This window comes from Corylus avellana, chromosome ca9, assembly GCF_901000735.1.
Source record: "Corylus avellana chromosome ca9, CavTom2PMs-1.0".
Classification (NCBI taxonomy): domain Eukaryota; kingdom Viridiplantae; phylum Streptophyta; class Magnoliopsida; order Fagales; family Betulaceae; genus Corylus; species Corylus avellana.
The window spans coordinates 8962066-8975350 of NC_081549.1; the positions used below are offsets into that span (position 1 = coordinate 8962066).

A 13285-nucleotide genomic window follows, 5' to 3' on the forward strand; every position below is an offset into this window, starting at 1 on the left:
TAGTTTATGTTATTAACACTTGACCTTGATGTTTGATGTTTATTTGAGATTTTATTTGTGTTTAGAGTTTCTTCAAGTATTGATGATTTGAGGATATTTTGGGTATCGTAACGATTTGGTTTTAAGTTATTTCCTTTGAAAGATTTAGCATTTGTTCTGGATATTTATTGATTAATGGACCTGTTTAGAAATGCTATCTTAAATTAAGTGACAAACATTTTAGTTGTTTTATTTCTACATAATTAACTAGCTACTTAGATCCCTTGAGACTAATTTACGTTGTAAATGAGTCTGTGGGAGGTGCGTTGAGTTAACTACATGTCGGTTAATTTTAGGGGACTTTACACAGCTCCCCAAGTTCCATCCTCTAAAGGGTAAAAAAGATTAATGTTTAATAAGTGGAAACAGATCAAAGTACTGTCAGTCTATAACTTAATGAGTAACATACAAAGGGAAAACGTCCTGAGGTAGTGAAATCGACAATATAGAAGAGATTTATAAATTGCATGGAACATTATACAATAAATTCATCATCATAATAACAAGGCAGAAAGTCATGATGATGCATTAAAAGAATAATAATAATAATAATAATATATAATATCATATGTGAAAAAATCATAGCTACTTCTCCATATGGTCTATTTGTATCTTAAACCCTTTTACGGTGAGGTTATGCATTTCATACGACATCTAGTACAATACTGGTGCCTCGGTGAGCTACAATAACCATCCAACACTAGTGGCCTGACTGGGTCTGACCCTAAGTGATCCAAACCAGTAGTAATGCCGCAAGTTATGACTGGTATCCACATATGGTTGCACTGGTCACTTTGGCTAATGGATCCAAGGCATCCTAAATAGATCATTTCTAATTGTATGCCCATACTTTAGCTACCTCATCATTTTTTCAATGGTAGTCATATCATATGATGCAATTAATCATTTCATTTTACTTGGAAGCACTTATAGAACTTGCATGATGCATCATTCATTTTCCAAACATCCATTTACATAAAAATAGAGTTTCCATTGTTATACAAAGCACATTTGATAATAAAAATAGACATGCTATACAGTGTTAATAAAGGTTGAGTTTCACTCACCCTGGTCGCAAAGGCCCTCTTGGTAATAATCTTCAAATCCTTCATAGTATCTCTTGCCAAAGGCTCTACTATTACTCACTTGTGTAGGTTAAAACACCCTAAAACTCAAATTTTTAGACATTTTGCCAATTGACCGAAATATCCTTGCTAGGTAAAGTTCTATCTTTCAAAACATTTGATCTTTTCTCACAAAATTTGGTCAATGGAAACGATCAATCGTTGCTTAGGACATTCGATCATTCTTAGAGAAAAAAACTCTGAAAACCCAAAATGGCCATACCTTTAACCTGCCTAGCACATTCCAAGGCCCAAATACACTCTTCAACACAATAATCATTTCTTTGTAGATGCAAACTTCATCTGTCCCTTGGGAACAAGTGCAATTCATTTGATTCAAGTGCCTTAAGCATGGCAACTTCAAGATACGTATTCACTTTGAATAGCTTTCAACATCTTAGTGGTTACGAAGCTTTAGCTCTCCCTCTGGTAGGTCCCTGAACCTTCCAACTGCCTTACCCTTGACCATGCGCCATAAAGATGATGGAAAAGTCTATGTTGGTTTTAGAACAAGTATCATGACGCGAAGTGAAGGAGAAAGGCAAGAGAAAATGCAGAAAATTGATTATCAAGATAAAGGGAACGAAGTAGGGGGATAGTTCCTTTTAAAGGCCCAAGAGTTTGCCCCAAATTTTGAAAAATCCTTCCTACATGATACTACTTGCCACATGACGAGTGGAATGGCCTAAGGGATGTGTGCGTCGTACTCAAAATTGAATGTATGAACGCCCCTCCACGTAAGAAGCAAACATTGCATTCTTCTTAAAGGTCGAAACTAACTGTGATGCCCCAGAACATTAAAACCTAATCTTGGCCACTAAAAAAAAACAAATATCTTTGGTATATATTTTTATAAATCCAACATCACTTGCAATATTTTAAAGACCCTTGTTGTTTCAAGAAAACAGCCAAGCAACCCTATTTTGCCTCTGGCCGAACATTCAATAGAGGACCACTGAACGTTAAATGTTAACCTTAGTATGAACGTTCAACCAAGGACCACATTGAACGTTCAACAACCAAATAAAAAACTATTGGGTATTGACCAATGTTTGATCTGAAACCCTAGAACCACTATTCAATAATACACTGAATGTTCGAGCATAGTATCGAACCTTTGATGACAGTGTGAAAAGTAATTTTAATCCATTCTCCACCTTGTTTGGCATGCATCATGATAAGTGCCAAATATTTCATATTTGGACCCATTTATTTACATTAGTTAATCATTTAGGTGTGTCATTATTTAATGTTTTGTGTTTTTAGTATTTTGTAGGTCATTAAAGAAAAACTACAGCTTTAAAGGGAAAAATGCAAAGTTTGAAAGAAAGCATACTTTGAAAAGACCTAGATGATGTGGTTAAGTTTAACCAAATCCAAGAAAATGTTAAATCTGATTAAAGATCAGATTTGATAAAATTTCGGATTGGATTCAAATTCAGATTTTGCACACGTCTCAGTATTATGATCATAACTTTCCGCTCAAATATTGGATTGAAGTAATTCAAGTGGAATCAGAAAGATAACTTAAAATACTACAGTTCATTGTGAAATATGATTTTCCTAATTCGGAAGGTTATTATGCCAAAATCGCCCCGCAATAAAATGACACAAATCTGGACGAATCCTATTCCGATTTCAGACTTCTATTTGGACTGGGAGATAGACCTCTGAATTATCTAGGTTTACTAGGGCTTCTATAAATAGACCTCTTTGCATTCAAGAAAAGATATATAATTCCAGAGAGTAAAATTCTACAGTTTTTCTCTTTTTAGTTTATGTTTTCTTTAGATTTAGGTTTTATTTTTATGTAGAGCTAAATTCCCAACTAAGGTTAGGGATGAAGCCTTACCGATGAAGAACATCAATAATTTCATGTAAATCTTTATTTATCTGATTTTATTGGGTTTAATATTTCAATTGTTTTGCTTCTTTTCAATGTGTGGAGTGATTCTTAGATATCTTTTGTGATTCAATGATACACTTGATGATTTAAGATAATTTCACATAATTGATTGCTTGATTTTATTTGCCTAAATAATTGGATATCCCTTGTGATTTGGTCTACGGATATATTTGGTGTTTCAATTAAAATTGGATATCTTTTGTGATTTATGGATATATTTAATGATTTAATTGATATTGGATTCCTCTTGTGATTTGTGCAATGAATAGATACATGGAATGGTTTTGATTAATTGTTTGAAGCATAGTAAAACATATCAAAGATTTTAATTATGAGAACTTCAGATTAATATTGATAAATATGGAAGTATGTTGTTATGATTCGGTGAGTATGAATTCTCAAACCTTAGTATTTTATCTCTTAATTTATTTTGATTAGTTTATGTTTGTCTTTTAATTTTTTAAAACCAAAATTCAAAACCCTTTTGGAACTAGGTTAGGGTAAAATTAATTTAGATTTAAATTGCTCTTTCAAAAATACAACTTTCTGTGGGATCGACCTCTCACTTGCAATCTATTAAACTACAATCGATTCGTGCATTTGCGAGTTAAATAAATTTGCACAACACATCACCCCCCTCCCCTTTAAATACGCTACCCTTCCACCCCATTTCCCTCACTTCCATATTTTCCACTAACCTTAAAACCTAGAAAGAAGGATCCTAGAGAAGAAAATAGGAGATTGAAGCCTTGTCTTGAGCTTTGCCTTGTAAGCCTTTCTTATTAAGATGATTTTCATGTCATTACACTTCCATATTTTCCACTAACCTTAAACCTAGAAAGAAGGATCCTAGAGAAGAAAATAGGAGATTGAAGCCTTGTCTTGAGCTTTGCCTTGTAAGCCTTTCTTATTAAGATGATTTTCATGTTATTAGCATAATTCCATACCTTTTATAAGTTTTACAGTATTGTAATTAAGCTTGTGTGATGATTTTCTCTTAAAAAACCAAAGGTTTTTTAAATGCTTTAAACTGCTCCATGATTTCATGAACTTTGCATGATGATGTGCCTTAGTGTGTTGTAAGGACCTATTAGGAGGCTTAGGATGAGATTTGTTATGTGTTGGGTTAAAAGTAGGAGTCTTGCATGAACCTTGGCATTCTAACTGAACGTTCCAAGCTCTTTGACCGAACATTCGACCTCGAGTCTAAACGTTCGATCATGTGACAAAACATTCGACCAATATCCAGGATGTGTGAAATTAGGGTTTTATGACCCTCTAGCTAGATGCTTCTCGATTAAGGCTTTACGTATAGTAGCTTCTCTAGTACTACGCATAACAATGAGATATGTTCATTATAGCCGAAATTTACGATGTCAGAGGATTTGAGCGATCGTACAAAGTAAGTAAATACTTACGACTACTTTCCTTATAAACGTGTGATATGTCAGCTGACTGAGCAAACGTATGTTATGTGCATAATTATGTTTTACTAAAGCTGGTAACTTTCTTAATAACTAATTAATGAGATGCATTGTATGACATATTACCCTGATACGTGTGATATTATGGTCATGAGCTTACTATATATACTTGATTATATGATCAAATGTGTGTGTGTTATATGGGCCTTCGATCCAATGGTTGTTTCATGACCGACGCACCCATGTTTGATTGGTAAGTCACTACAAGACGTACATTATTAATAGCGTGGGCTATCAATTGAAATTCCCATAGCACGATTTGGGCAGGAAGCCGAGCATGGGAATTTGGGGCGACTGAAGGACCTTTCCATGTGAGTTTCACTCTTACTAAGGGACCAAGCGGTCCTCAAATTAGGATAGGCCCGTCGAAGGAGAGAACCCAAAATCATTAGTTTGTCTAAGCCCATATTTAGGCCTAATGACCGTTTGAAGGACCACCGTAGGCGTAGGAAGAGCATAAAGGGAATCCATACCCTTGCCACATCACTATACTGGCCCACTAAAAGACAAGGCTGACAGCTAGATGCTTCTCGATTAGTGTAATAATGCACTGTTACATTATTTCAAATGAAATGAACATCCATTTCGTGATTAGGATTTAACGTTAATGCATTTAACGATATACATAATGTCAATCTTAACACGTCTATTAAAAAATTTAAAATATTGTGACATAATATACACAGTTAGATATACCAACTATAAAACTATCAATTTTATTTGAAATTGAGAAGATGTTACCTGTTACATTCATCAATTAATTGTCACCTTACTTTTTGTTAGGCCTACGAAATTAGGGTATACTTTTTTCTTATTTTAAGAGAAATATACTTTTGTTGCCACTGAAACCAGTGTTTCACATTCAAAACTTCTCTCTTCATGGTCTCCACGAAAATCCAGTCTTTCAAGCAACTTTACAACTCTAATAACATATTGTATAAATTAAAGACAAAAATGGGTGGAGTGATTCATCCAACATTTTCCAAAGTGCACTTTTCACTTTGCTAAGGAAATAAACCAGATGGAAACTCAGAAGAGGCCAGTGAAGTGGCACATGTGCTTTACACATTCATCATCAGATCATTATAATAATTAAAGAAATAAGCTTGTTATTTTCATCATTAGATTCTCTATGATCATCTCAAGTACTTCATGAACTTTTCTCTTTTTTCTTTTATTCTTTTTTTTTTTTTCTTATAGATTATTCAAGTTCATGAGCTTGAATGGTTTATTAGGGTTTAGCTTACTTTTGATCTCCTTTTATTGTACTAAACAAGGAAAAAAGATAGCACAACTTCAAATAAATAAGCAAAACAGTCAATAGTTGTCTGCTTTGATTTAGATTGGTGTCACTTATACATAAAAATACTTTTCTTTTATGCCACACAGAAAATGACCCTTTTCTTTTTTTTCTTATATATATATATATATATATATATCAACTTATCACTATCATAAACTGCATTTGCAGGTCATGAGTGGGAACCCAAAGGCAGACTACTCTGTATTCTCTGTGTGCAGTATTATTTTATTAATGTCCCTTAAATTTAGCATGCTTTAACTGAAAATACGGCTTTTGATGGACTGAAATGATGGAACATGATTATGGTGGGTGTAATGAGATGTAGGGAATCAGCTCTGGCCTCACATCTCTCAAGAATTTTCTTTTTCTTTTTCTTTTTCTTTGGGAGTTAAGAGAGGAGACAATGTCAGCAAATGCCTTCAAGAATTTGGGAGAATTTTCAGGGTCTTGAGACCCTAGAGTATGTTTATTGTTATTCACACTTACACTTTCTTTTTCTTTCTTTTTTCCCTTTTTTTTTTTCTAATTACTTATTAGCTCCTGAAGAAATTTTTTATGATAAATAACTTTATTCTAATTTTAATGATTTCTTTGTTTTGAGATCGGGAATCTCAGGATATAATCAAAAGCCAACTAATTAATATAATATAAAGTACATAAATAAGTAATCTAAAATATAAAGTACATAATTTTTTCAATATTTGGTACAAATTTCAAATCAAGTAAAACATAATTTTTTTCATATTTGGAGTTGTGTCAACTTCCGTAACTCTTAATGCGGGATATTCCTAAAAATGTAAAAAGACTCACAAGTAATGAGGAATTGGGTCAATATGAAGAAACTCAAAAATAAGAATTAGGGTTCTCCCCAATTCATTTGTAGTTATATAAGAAGGGTATTTTTGCCCCTCAAAAAATAAAAAGATAAAAATACTTCTATAATATAAGTAACTAAATATTATCCATTGAACTTAAGCGGATCTTATTCTCAAAAGTAAAAAGAGAGATTGTTGTAAGCACATTTATAAGCGTTGAGTCTTACATTAAAAGAATATAAAATATAAAAAAAAATAGTAGTTAATATACATTTTACCTCCCCAATAATGTATATATATATATAATTTTCATGTAAAATCTACTCAGTATAAAAAATTCCAAAAATAAAATCGATAATGTAAACAAAAATATGAAAATATTGATGTTTAATGCAAATAGAAAAAACATAATTCTGTTAACTTATAAATTATAATAACACAACGTAGATAAATAACTATATTACCCATTATTGAATTTCAATTACATGCATTAAACTTTTTTACTATAAAAACTCGTTAACTGTTTAGCGAGTGTTTTCTTTTTTTAAACTTCATTTACCCCACAAATTTACGTGCCTATTGTAGACATTCTCTTATTGTTCAAAATCTCTCACTTTTGTGTATCTAATTTTTATTTCGTTTCAAATACTCTCCTACTGTTAAATATTATAGTTAAATCAAACAGTAAAATAATTAAAATACCTTTATACCTATATAACTTTTAAAAATTTTAAATTTATCTTTACTTATAAATAAAAAATTATTATTATAATGATTATATTAAAAAAAATAAAAATAAAAAAGACGCATGATAATAATAATTATAATGATTTGAAAAAAGGATGATTAAGAAAGAGGAGAAAAGGAGACAGTAGTAGACAGTGATGTGAAGTAAATAGTAGTAGTACAGGTTATTGTCTACCTTGGCCTAAAAAGACGCATTAATAGCAATAAGTGCCAGATGCACGACATTGCTTCCTTGCCAGACCTTTCTTTTATGGTAAAATATGCAACTTGTACGTTTTCTTTTAAATATTCCCCCTTTTAGCCGACCAAAATATGGTTTTTTTTTTTTACAAAAAAAAAAAAAAAACAAAAAATTGAACAGAAATTAGCTATAAATTAATTTAATAAATTTTCAAATGTTCTAAGAACCTATTTTTTTAATATCATCTTATTTTATTAATATTAATAAAAAAACATGTTTTTTTTTTTCACCCCTTGACAATTTATTAAACTAATTTGTAACAATCGCTACAGTGGAACAAATTTATATAAAAGTAAATATAGTTATGTAATTTATAATTTTTATACTCTTTAACAAGTGAACTCAAGCTTCAAACTCTCTTTAATGCGTGAGTCTTAACACAGAGAATATTTATTTTAAATAAAAGGTAAAAGTTAAATATTTTCTTGCCCTCTGTGATTTAATAATTTTATTTTTTGACTCTTACGGTTTAGTTTTTATAATATGAGGTACTTCGTATATATAAATAAAGACGGAGATGTGACCTCCGTCTAACTTCCGTTGAAAATTTGATGAAAATCCACGTTAACACCCCTAAAAATTCAACACTAAAATAATTAAATTTAATTAAAAAAAAAATTATTTGGAAAAAAGGTGGCAGAAAGCCACCCCATTTGGCAAAATAGGGGTGGCTGAACCACCCCCAAGGCTGTTGGAGGTGGCGCGGCCACCCCCGTTTTCCTAGGGTTGTTTTGGCCACTCCAAGCCAACCGATATGGGGTGGCCTAACCACCTTGTGACAGTTTGGCCACCCCAAAAGACCAATGAAAAATAAAAACAAAAAAAATAGGGTTGGCCCTTGGGGGTAGCCGAAACCACCCCAAGGGCCATGGGGCCACCGCTAGACCAGACTAGGGTGGCCGAAACCACCCCAGGTTGTTGGGGTGGCTCGTCCACCCCCGTTTGGCCTGAGGTGGTTTCGGCCACCCCCATTTTGCAACTTGTAGTGGCTCGCCATCCTCAAGGGCTTGTGGGGGTGGTTCGGCCACCCCAAAACGGCCAAGGGTGGCCCCCTTTTTCAAAATAATAATAATAATAATAATAATTTAATTTAATTTAATTTACTTTTTTTAATGTTTCTAACTTTTAAAAAAATATATATATTTTTAAGTAGGTATGTAAACACTTGTCGAGTTATTAGGAATGCTAACAAGAATCTTCATCAAATTACGAAAGTATCATCTCCATATTTATGTATACCCAAAATACATGTGATAAAAACTAAACTTTAAAGGACAAAACATAAAGTTCTTAAACCACGAGATAAAAAAGTATTTAACGAAAAAGGTAAATTAACAACTTTTCTTTTTTAACCCAAAAGGTAAAATTAATCATTTATAATGTATTGAACCTTTCTTTTCTTTTCTTTTCTTTTTTTACATTTGGAGTGCTCCAAAGGTATTTAACCTTGTTTTTGCTTTTTACATTTGGAGTGTAATTATATAGTCGCAAATTCTCTGCTTTGTGTTGTGTGAGCGAAAAAGGTCAAAAATAATGCAAGACATTCAAAAGTTTGAATTGGCAACTTTTTCTCTTATTTGTTTTTTATTTTTTAAAACTGGACCATTAAATTTATAATATCCTACAAAAGGGGCCCTATTGAAACAAAACCCGACATGGGCGCCTGCAGCCTGCATCAGGCTATCATAGAGCTACGCAGAATTGCCCCGGCAGGCACTGTTTGGATTCTCACGTTTTTCTCAACGAAAGCACTTTTTCTCTGCTTTTTTGCATAGAGATTCCAATTGCCTTTTTAATCTTTTCTTTTTTTCAACTTCAAAAAGTTAGTACTAAAAAAGCAGCAGCTACCGCTGTCTCCAACTACAAACAAGTTTCACTTTCCTCGTCAAAACAACAAATGCAGTAGTTGCACAAAGGCTCTCAGTTAAACCAGAAGAAAAAGAAAAAAAAAACACAGAAAAAAAAGGGCAAAAATGAAAACAAAAGTTGTAGCTCTCCCCCCATTGCTCATATGCTTCTTCATTTCGTCCTCAAATCTTTCCACTTGCTTCCCTACTTTCTCTCCTCTCCTCTAAATTGCTGAAATGCTATGTTCTTCATCTGTTAGAGAGCCAAAAAAATTCCCCATTTCAAAAAGGTACCACTACTATAGCTATTTCCCTAACAGCAGCAGCTTCAAAGCCCCAGTAAGATGTAGTAAACTAGAGTAATAGGAAGAGCTATTAGCATCCCAAATATAACCCTGCAACAAAATCAACACCAAAATTCATATAAATACCAAGAAATTGTTGTGATGTTCATCAGAAATTGAACAAGAATCAGAGGCTAGTGTTCTAACCCAGTGCTCAGAATGTCTGGATGAACATTGTATTCCTTAGCAAACACAAAGGGTACTATCCCTTGGGGAAGAGCTGCCTGCAAATTTTTAAGACCAGAGTTTACATTATTATTATTATCCACAGCACAAGAAGAGTTAAAAAACCAGATATGATTTAGTTTTAGGAACACCCTTTTCACCTGTACAATAGCAATGTGCAAAAGAACTCCTTTTAGTCCAACAGCAAACGAGGCGGCAGCCATGACCGCCGGACCGGTGATGAAACGAACCGCCATGGCAAAGGTGGCAATGGAGTTCCCACATGCAATAATTTTTGGCTGCAATGCCATGAACAAACCTGCAACCCCATCAAATATACAATTAGAAACAAATCCAGCCCTTAAAAATACCACTTTCTCCCATCAGATTATGTATGCTTCTCATACCAAGACTAAACATGGCCATTCCCAGACCAGCATTAGATAGAATGGCTATGGAATTGGCTATGATCGCCGGCATCGTGATTTTCCACCTGTAAAATTACAGCACTTGTTAAGGCGTACGCTTTTAATGATATCTCGATTATTTACAGCGGAGACGATTTAACATTGCATACTTGAAGGAGACCAAAGACCAGGTGAGGCCAATGAGGCTGGAGTAAGTATTGGGATTCCTAATGAGCTTTCGCCAAACCATAATCAAAATGAGTCTGGTCATGACGCTGGCAGGCGGCATAGAAGTTGCCTTGGATTCACCTTGAGCACCACTCTTTGGGTGGAGCTCCGCCGTGGAGCTGGAGCCGAGCTTGGAAAGCACGGGGCCTTCACGGTCGACCCCGTTTGGGGCTGGCCTGTTTCCAAAGCTGAACTCATCCCGACCAAACTCATCATAATCTAAATATCAAACAAGAGAGAAGTAGGATTATTATGATCACATAAGAGATGAGAAAATGACACAAAAAACAAGTGTTCCTAGTGATGTCAAACATGGGACCAACAAAAAACAGGGGATTCTATTCCGAATCTGCACAGAAAAGACGTTGAACAACAGACAAAACCCAACAACCCCCCACTCAAAATTAATCCGAAAGATTTCATATTCAGTCGGACAAATGAAGTTACATCAACAACCAACAAAATTTCAAAGGGGGTGAGAAACTCACATTCAATCATATGCCCAAATAGTCCAGAGTGTCAAGCACATCATGTGAAACCCGAAAACAACACAAAAAAAAAGAAAAACCAAAAGACAAAAAAAACAGCAACCAATGACAGAATAGATTTCAAACCTTTTTGGTGACCAACCCCACCAAGCTCATTTCCATATTCTCCACCCCTGAAAACATGGATCCCACCTTCGGACACAGGGGAGGCGCTTGAGCTCCAAACAAACATGTGAAGGTCTTTGCCTCCATCACCACCACCACCACCAGCAGCCCCATTGACCTTCTTCTTCGCACCCGGCGAGAAAATACCGGCACTCGGCGGAGCCGGATAGGCACCCCCGTTGGCTCTCGCCGGGTTCCCGAACACGCCGACTCCGGCGCTCTCCTCGTCGAAACCCAGGTTGCCGAAATTGGATTGCCTCGGGCTCACATTGCTGGCGTTCTTACCGTTCACCATGGAGTAGAAATCAGTGTGGTTGAAACTCGAACCTCTAGGGGTGGGATTTCTCGAGGACTGGAGCGAGTAAATCTCGGCATTCGTCAAGTTCGACGGCCGTGGAGTGAGTGAAAGGCCGGAATTAGGGCCGTGGGATCGCCGGGAGAAGATTTCGGAGCGAGAAGAAGTTGATTTTCTGACGGTGACATGGAGTTTCCCATCTTCACCAACTTCAGCTTGGGTTTCAAGCGGTTCTTTCCCATCCAAGGAAAGGATATCAGAATCAACTCTAAAGGAAATAATCGAGCCAGCAGTGTCAGGGAATTGCTCAACGATCAGAAGCCTGGCTCCCCTGTATTCAAACAAGAAGAGCATCAAAGTGTACCATATGATGCATTGGAGGACCACAATTTGAACCATGAGAGTCCCTGAGTCGTCTCCATACATTCCCTTCAGCAAAGGGATTCCCATGACGAGTGTGTTTGGGAGACTGGAAAGAGAGAAGAGGGTTATGGACCATTCCAGAGATCCTCTCGAGCTGGTTCTGGACCAGATGGCTAGGACCACCAGGACGATGACTTTTTGCAGAGTGTCAGCGGCTATGAACCTGTAGTTCATCTCATAGGGGTTGTTTGTGGAGATGAAGTGAAAGGAAAGGAGGGGGACTGCAAAGAGCGCTACAAAGCGGTTGATGCCGGAGCATTGGTCGGGGCTGAAGATTTTCCACCATTTCACAGAGCCGTAGGCTAAGATCATGGCAACATACAGAGGCACAACGGCTGTGAGAACGTGGTAAAGGTCTGTGAGGGTAATCATTTTTCTTCCTTCACTTTTTTTTTTTTTTTTTTCTCTGATGGGGTGTTGGTTGGTTCCCAGATGAGAAAATGGGGTGAAACAGAAAACCCAGATGGGGAAAAACCAGTCCAGCTTAGAAAAAGTGAGGTCCTTTAAGAGTTAGTCTAGTAAAATAGAGAAAATAAGCACAAGAAGTTAACCCATTTTCTTAGAAACTCAAAGAGACAACGCGTAAAGAGTGGAAAATTGGGGGGGGGGAGTCGCCGGGAGATTGATTCGCCGGCGAGTTTCAGTGAGAGAGAGAGAGAGAGAGAGAGTAGCAAGTGGGATTGGGAGGGAAGTGAAGTGTTATATTAATGGCATTTTATGGCAGACAAAGAAATAAAAGCTGAGGGCTTTTGTGAAGCTTTTTCTCTTTTATTGATAGCCTTTTTGGAATGGAAAATGAGAGAGAGACAGAGAGAGGGAGAGAGAAAGGGGAATGGGTATCTCAGAGCAAGGAAAAGTGATTCTGAGTGAGAGGGAAAAGACCAAACAGCATCGGAGAGAAAGAAAGAAGGCCAGAGGAAAAGCAAGAGGAAAGGGAAAACCAAAGGCAGAGGAGAGCTTCCAAAGATTCTCTTCACTTTCTGCGATTTATATACTGTCCTCATGGGCTGATAAGAAATACTTCCCCTTTTTCTCTCTGTCGGAATATATATATATATATATATATATATATTTGACATATCTTAATAAAAAGAAAAAAAAAATTTAAATTAGTGATATCCGCTTCATTAGGTATAGTCTCAACTAATTAAGTTACCTATCGAGGACGTTGGAATATATATTTTGCACTTGGAGTGGACCCTTCTTCATTTATTTCTTTCTCTTTTTGGGTACAATATATATATATTTTTAGTGTTACTTTGTA

At 35.5% G+C, this 13285-nt stretch overlaps 1 protein-coding gene across 1 annotated transcript; it reads right to left on the reverse strand.

The window, feature by feature from the left end:
* Nucleotides 1-9443: 9443 nt before the first annotated feature.
* On the reverse strand, nt 9444-12994 carry LOC132192266 (probable auxin efflux carrier component 1b). Its single transcript, XM_059607544.1, has 6 exons — nt 11265-12994; nt 10593-10869; nt 10423-10508; nt 10177-10334; nt 9998-10074; nt 9444-9901 (listed from the first exon to the last, which is right to left on the reverse strand). The coding sequence occupies exons 1-6, from the start codon at nt 12391-12393 to the stop codon at nt 9835-9837; spliced, it is 1794 nt and encodes a 597-aa protein (XP_059463527.1). The 5' UTR covers nt 12394-12994; the 3' UTR covers nt 9444-9834.
* Nucleotides 12995-13285: the final 291 nt, after the last annotated feature.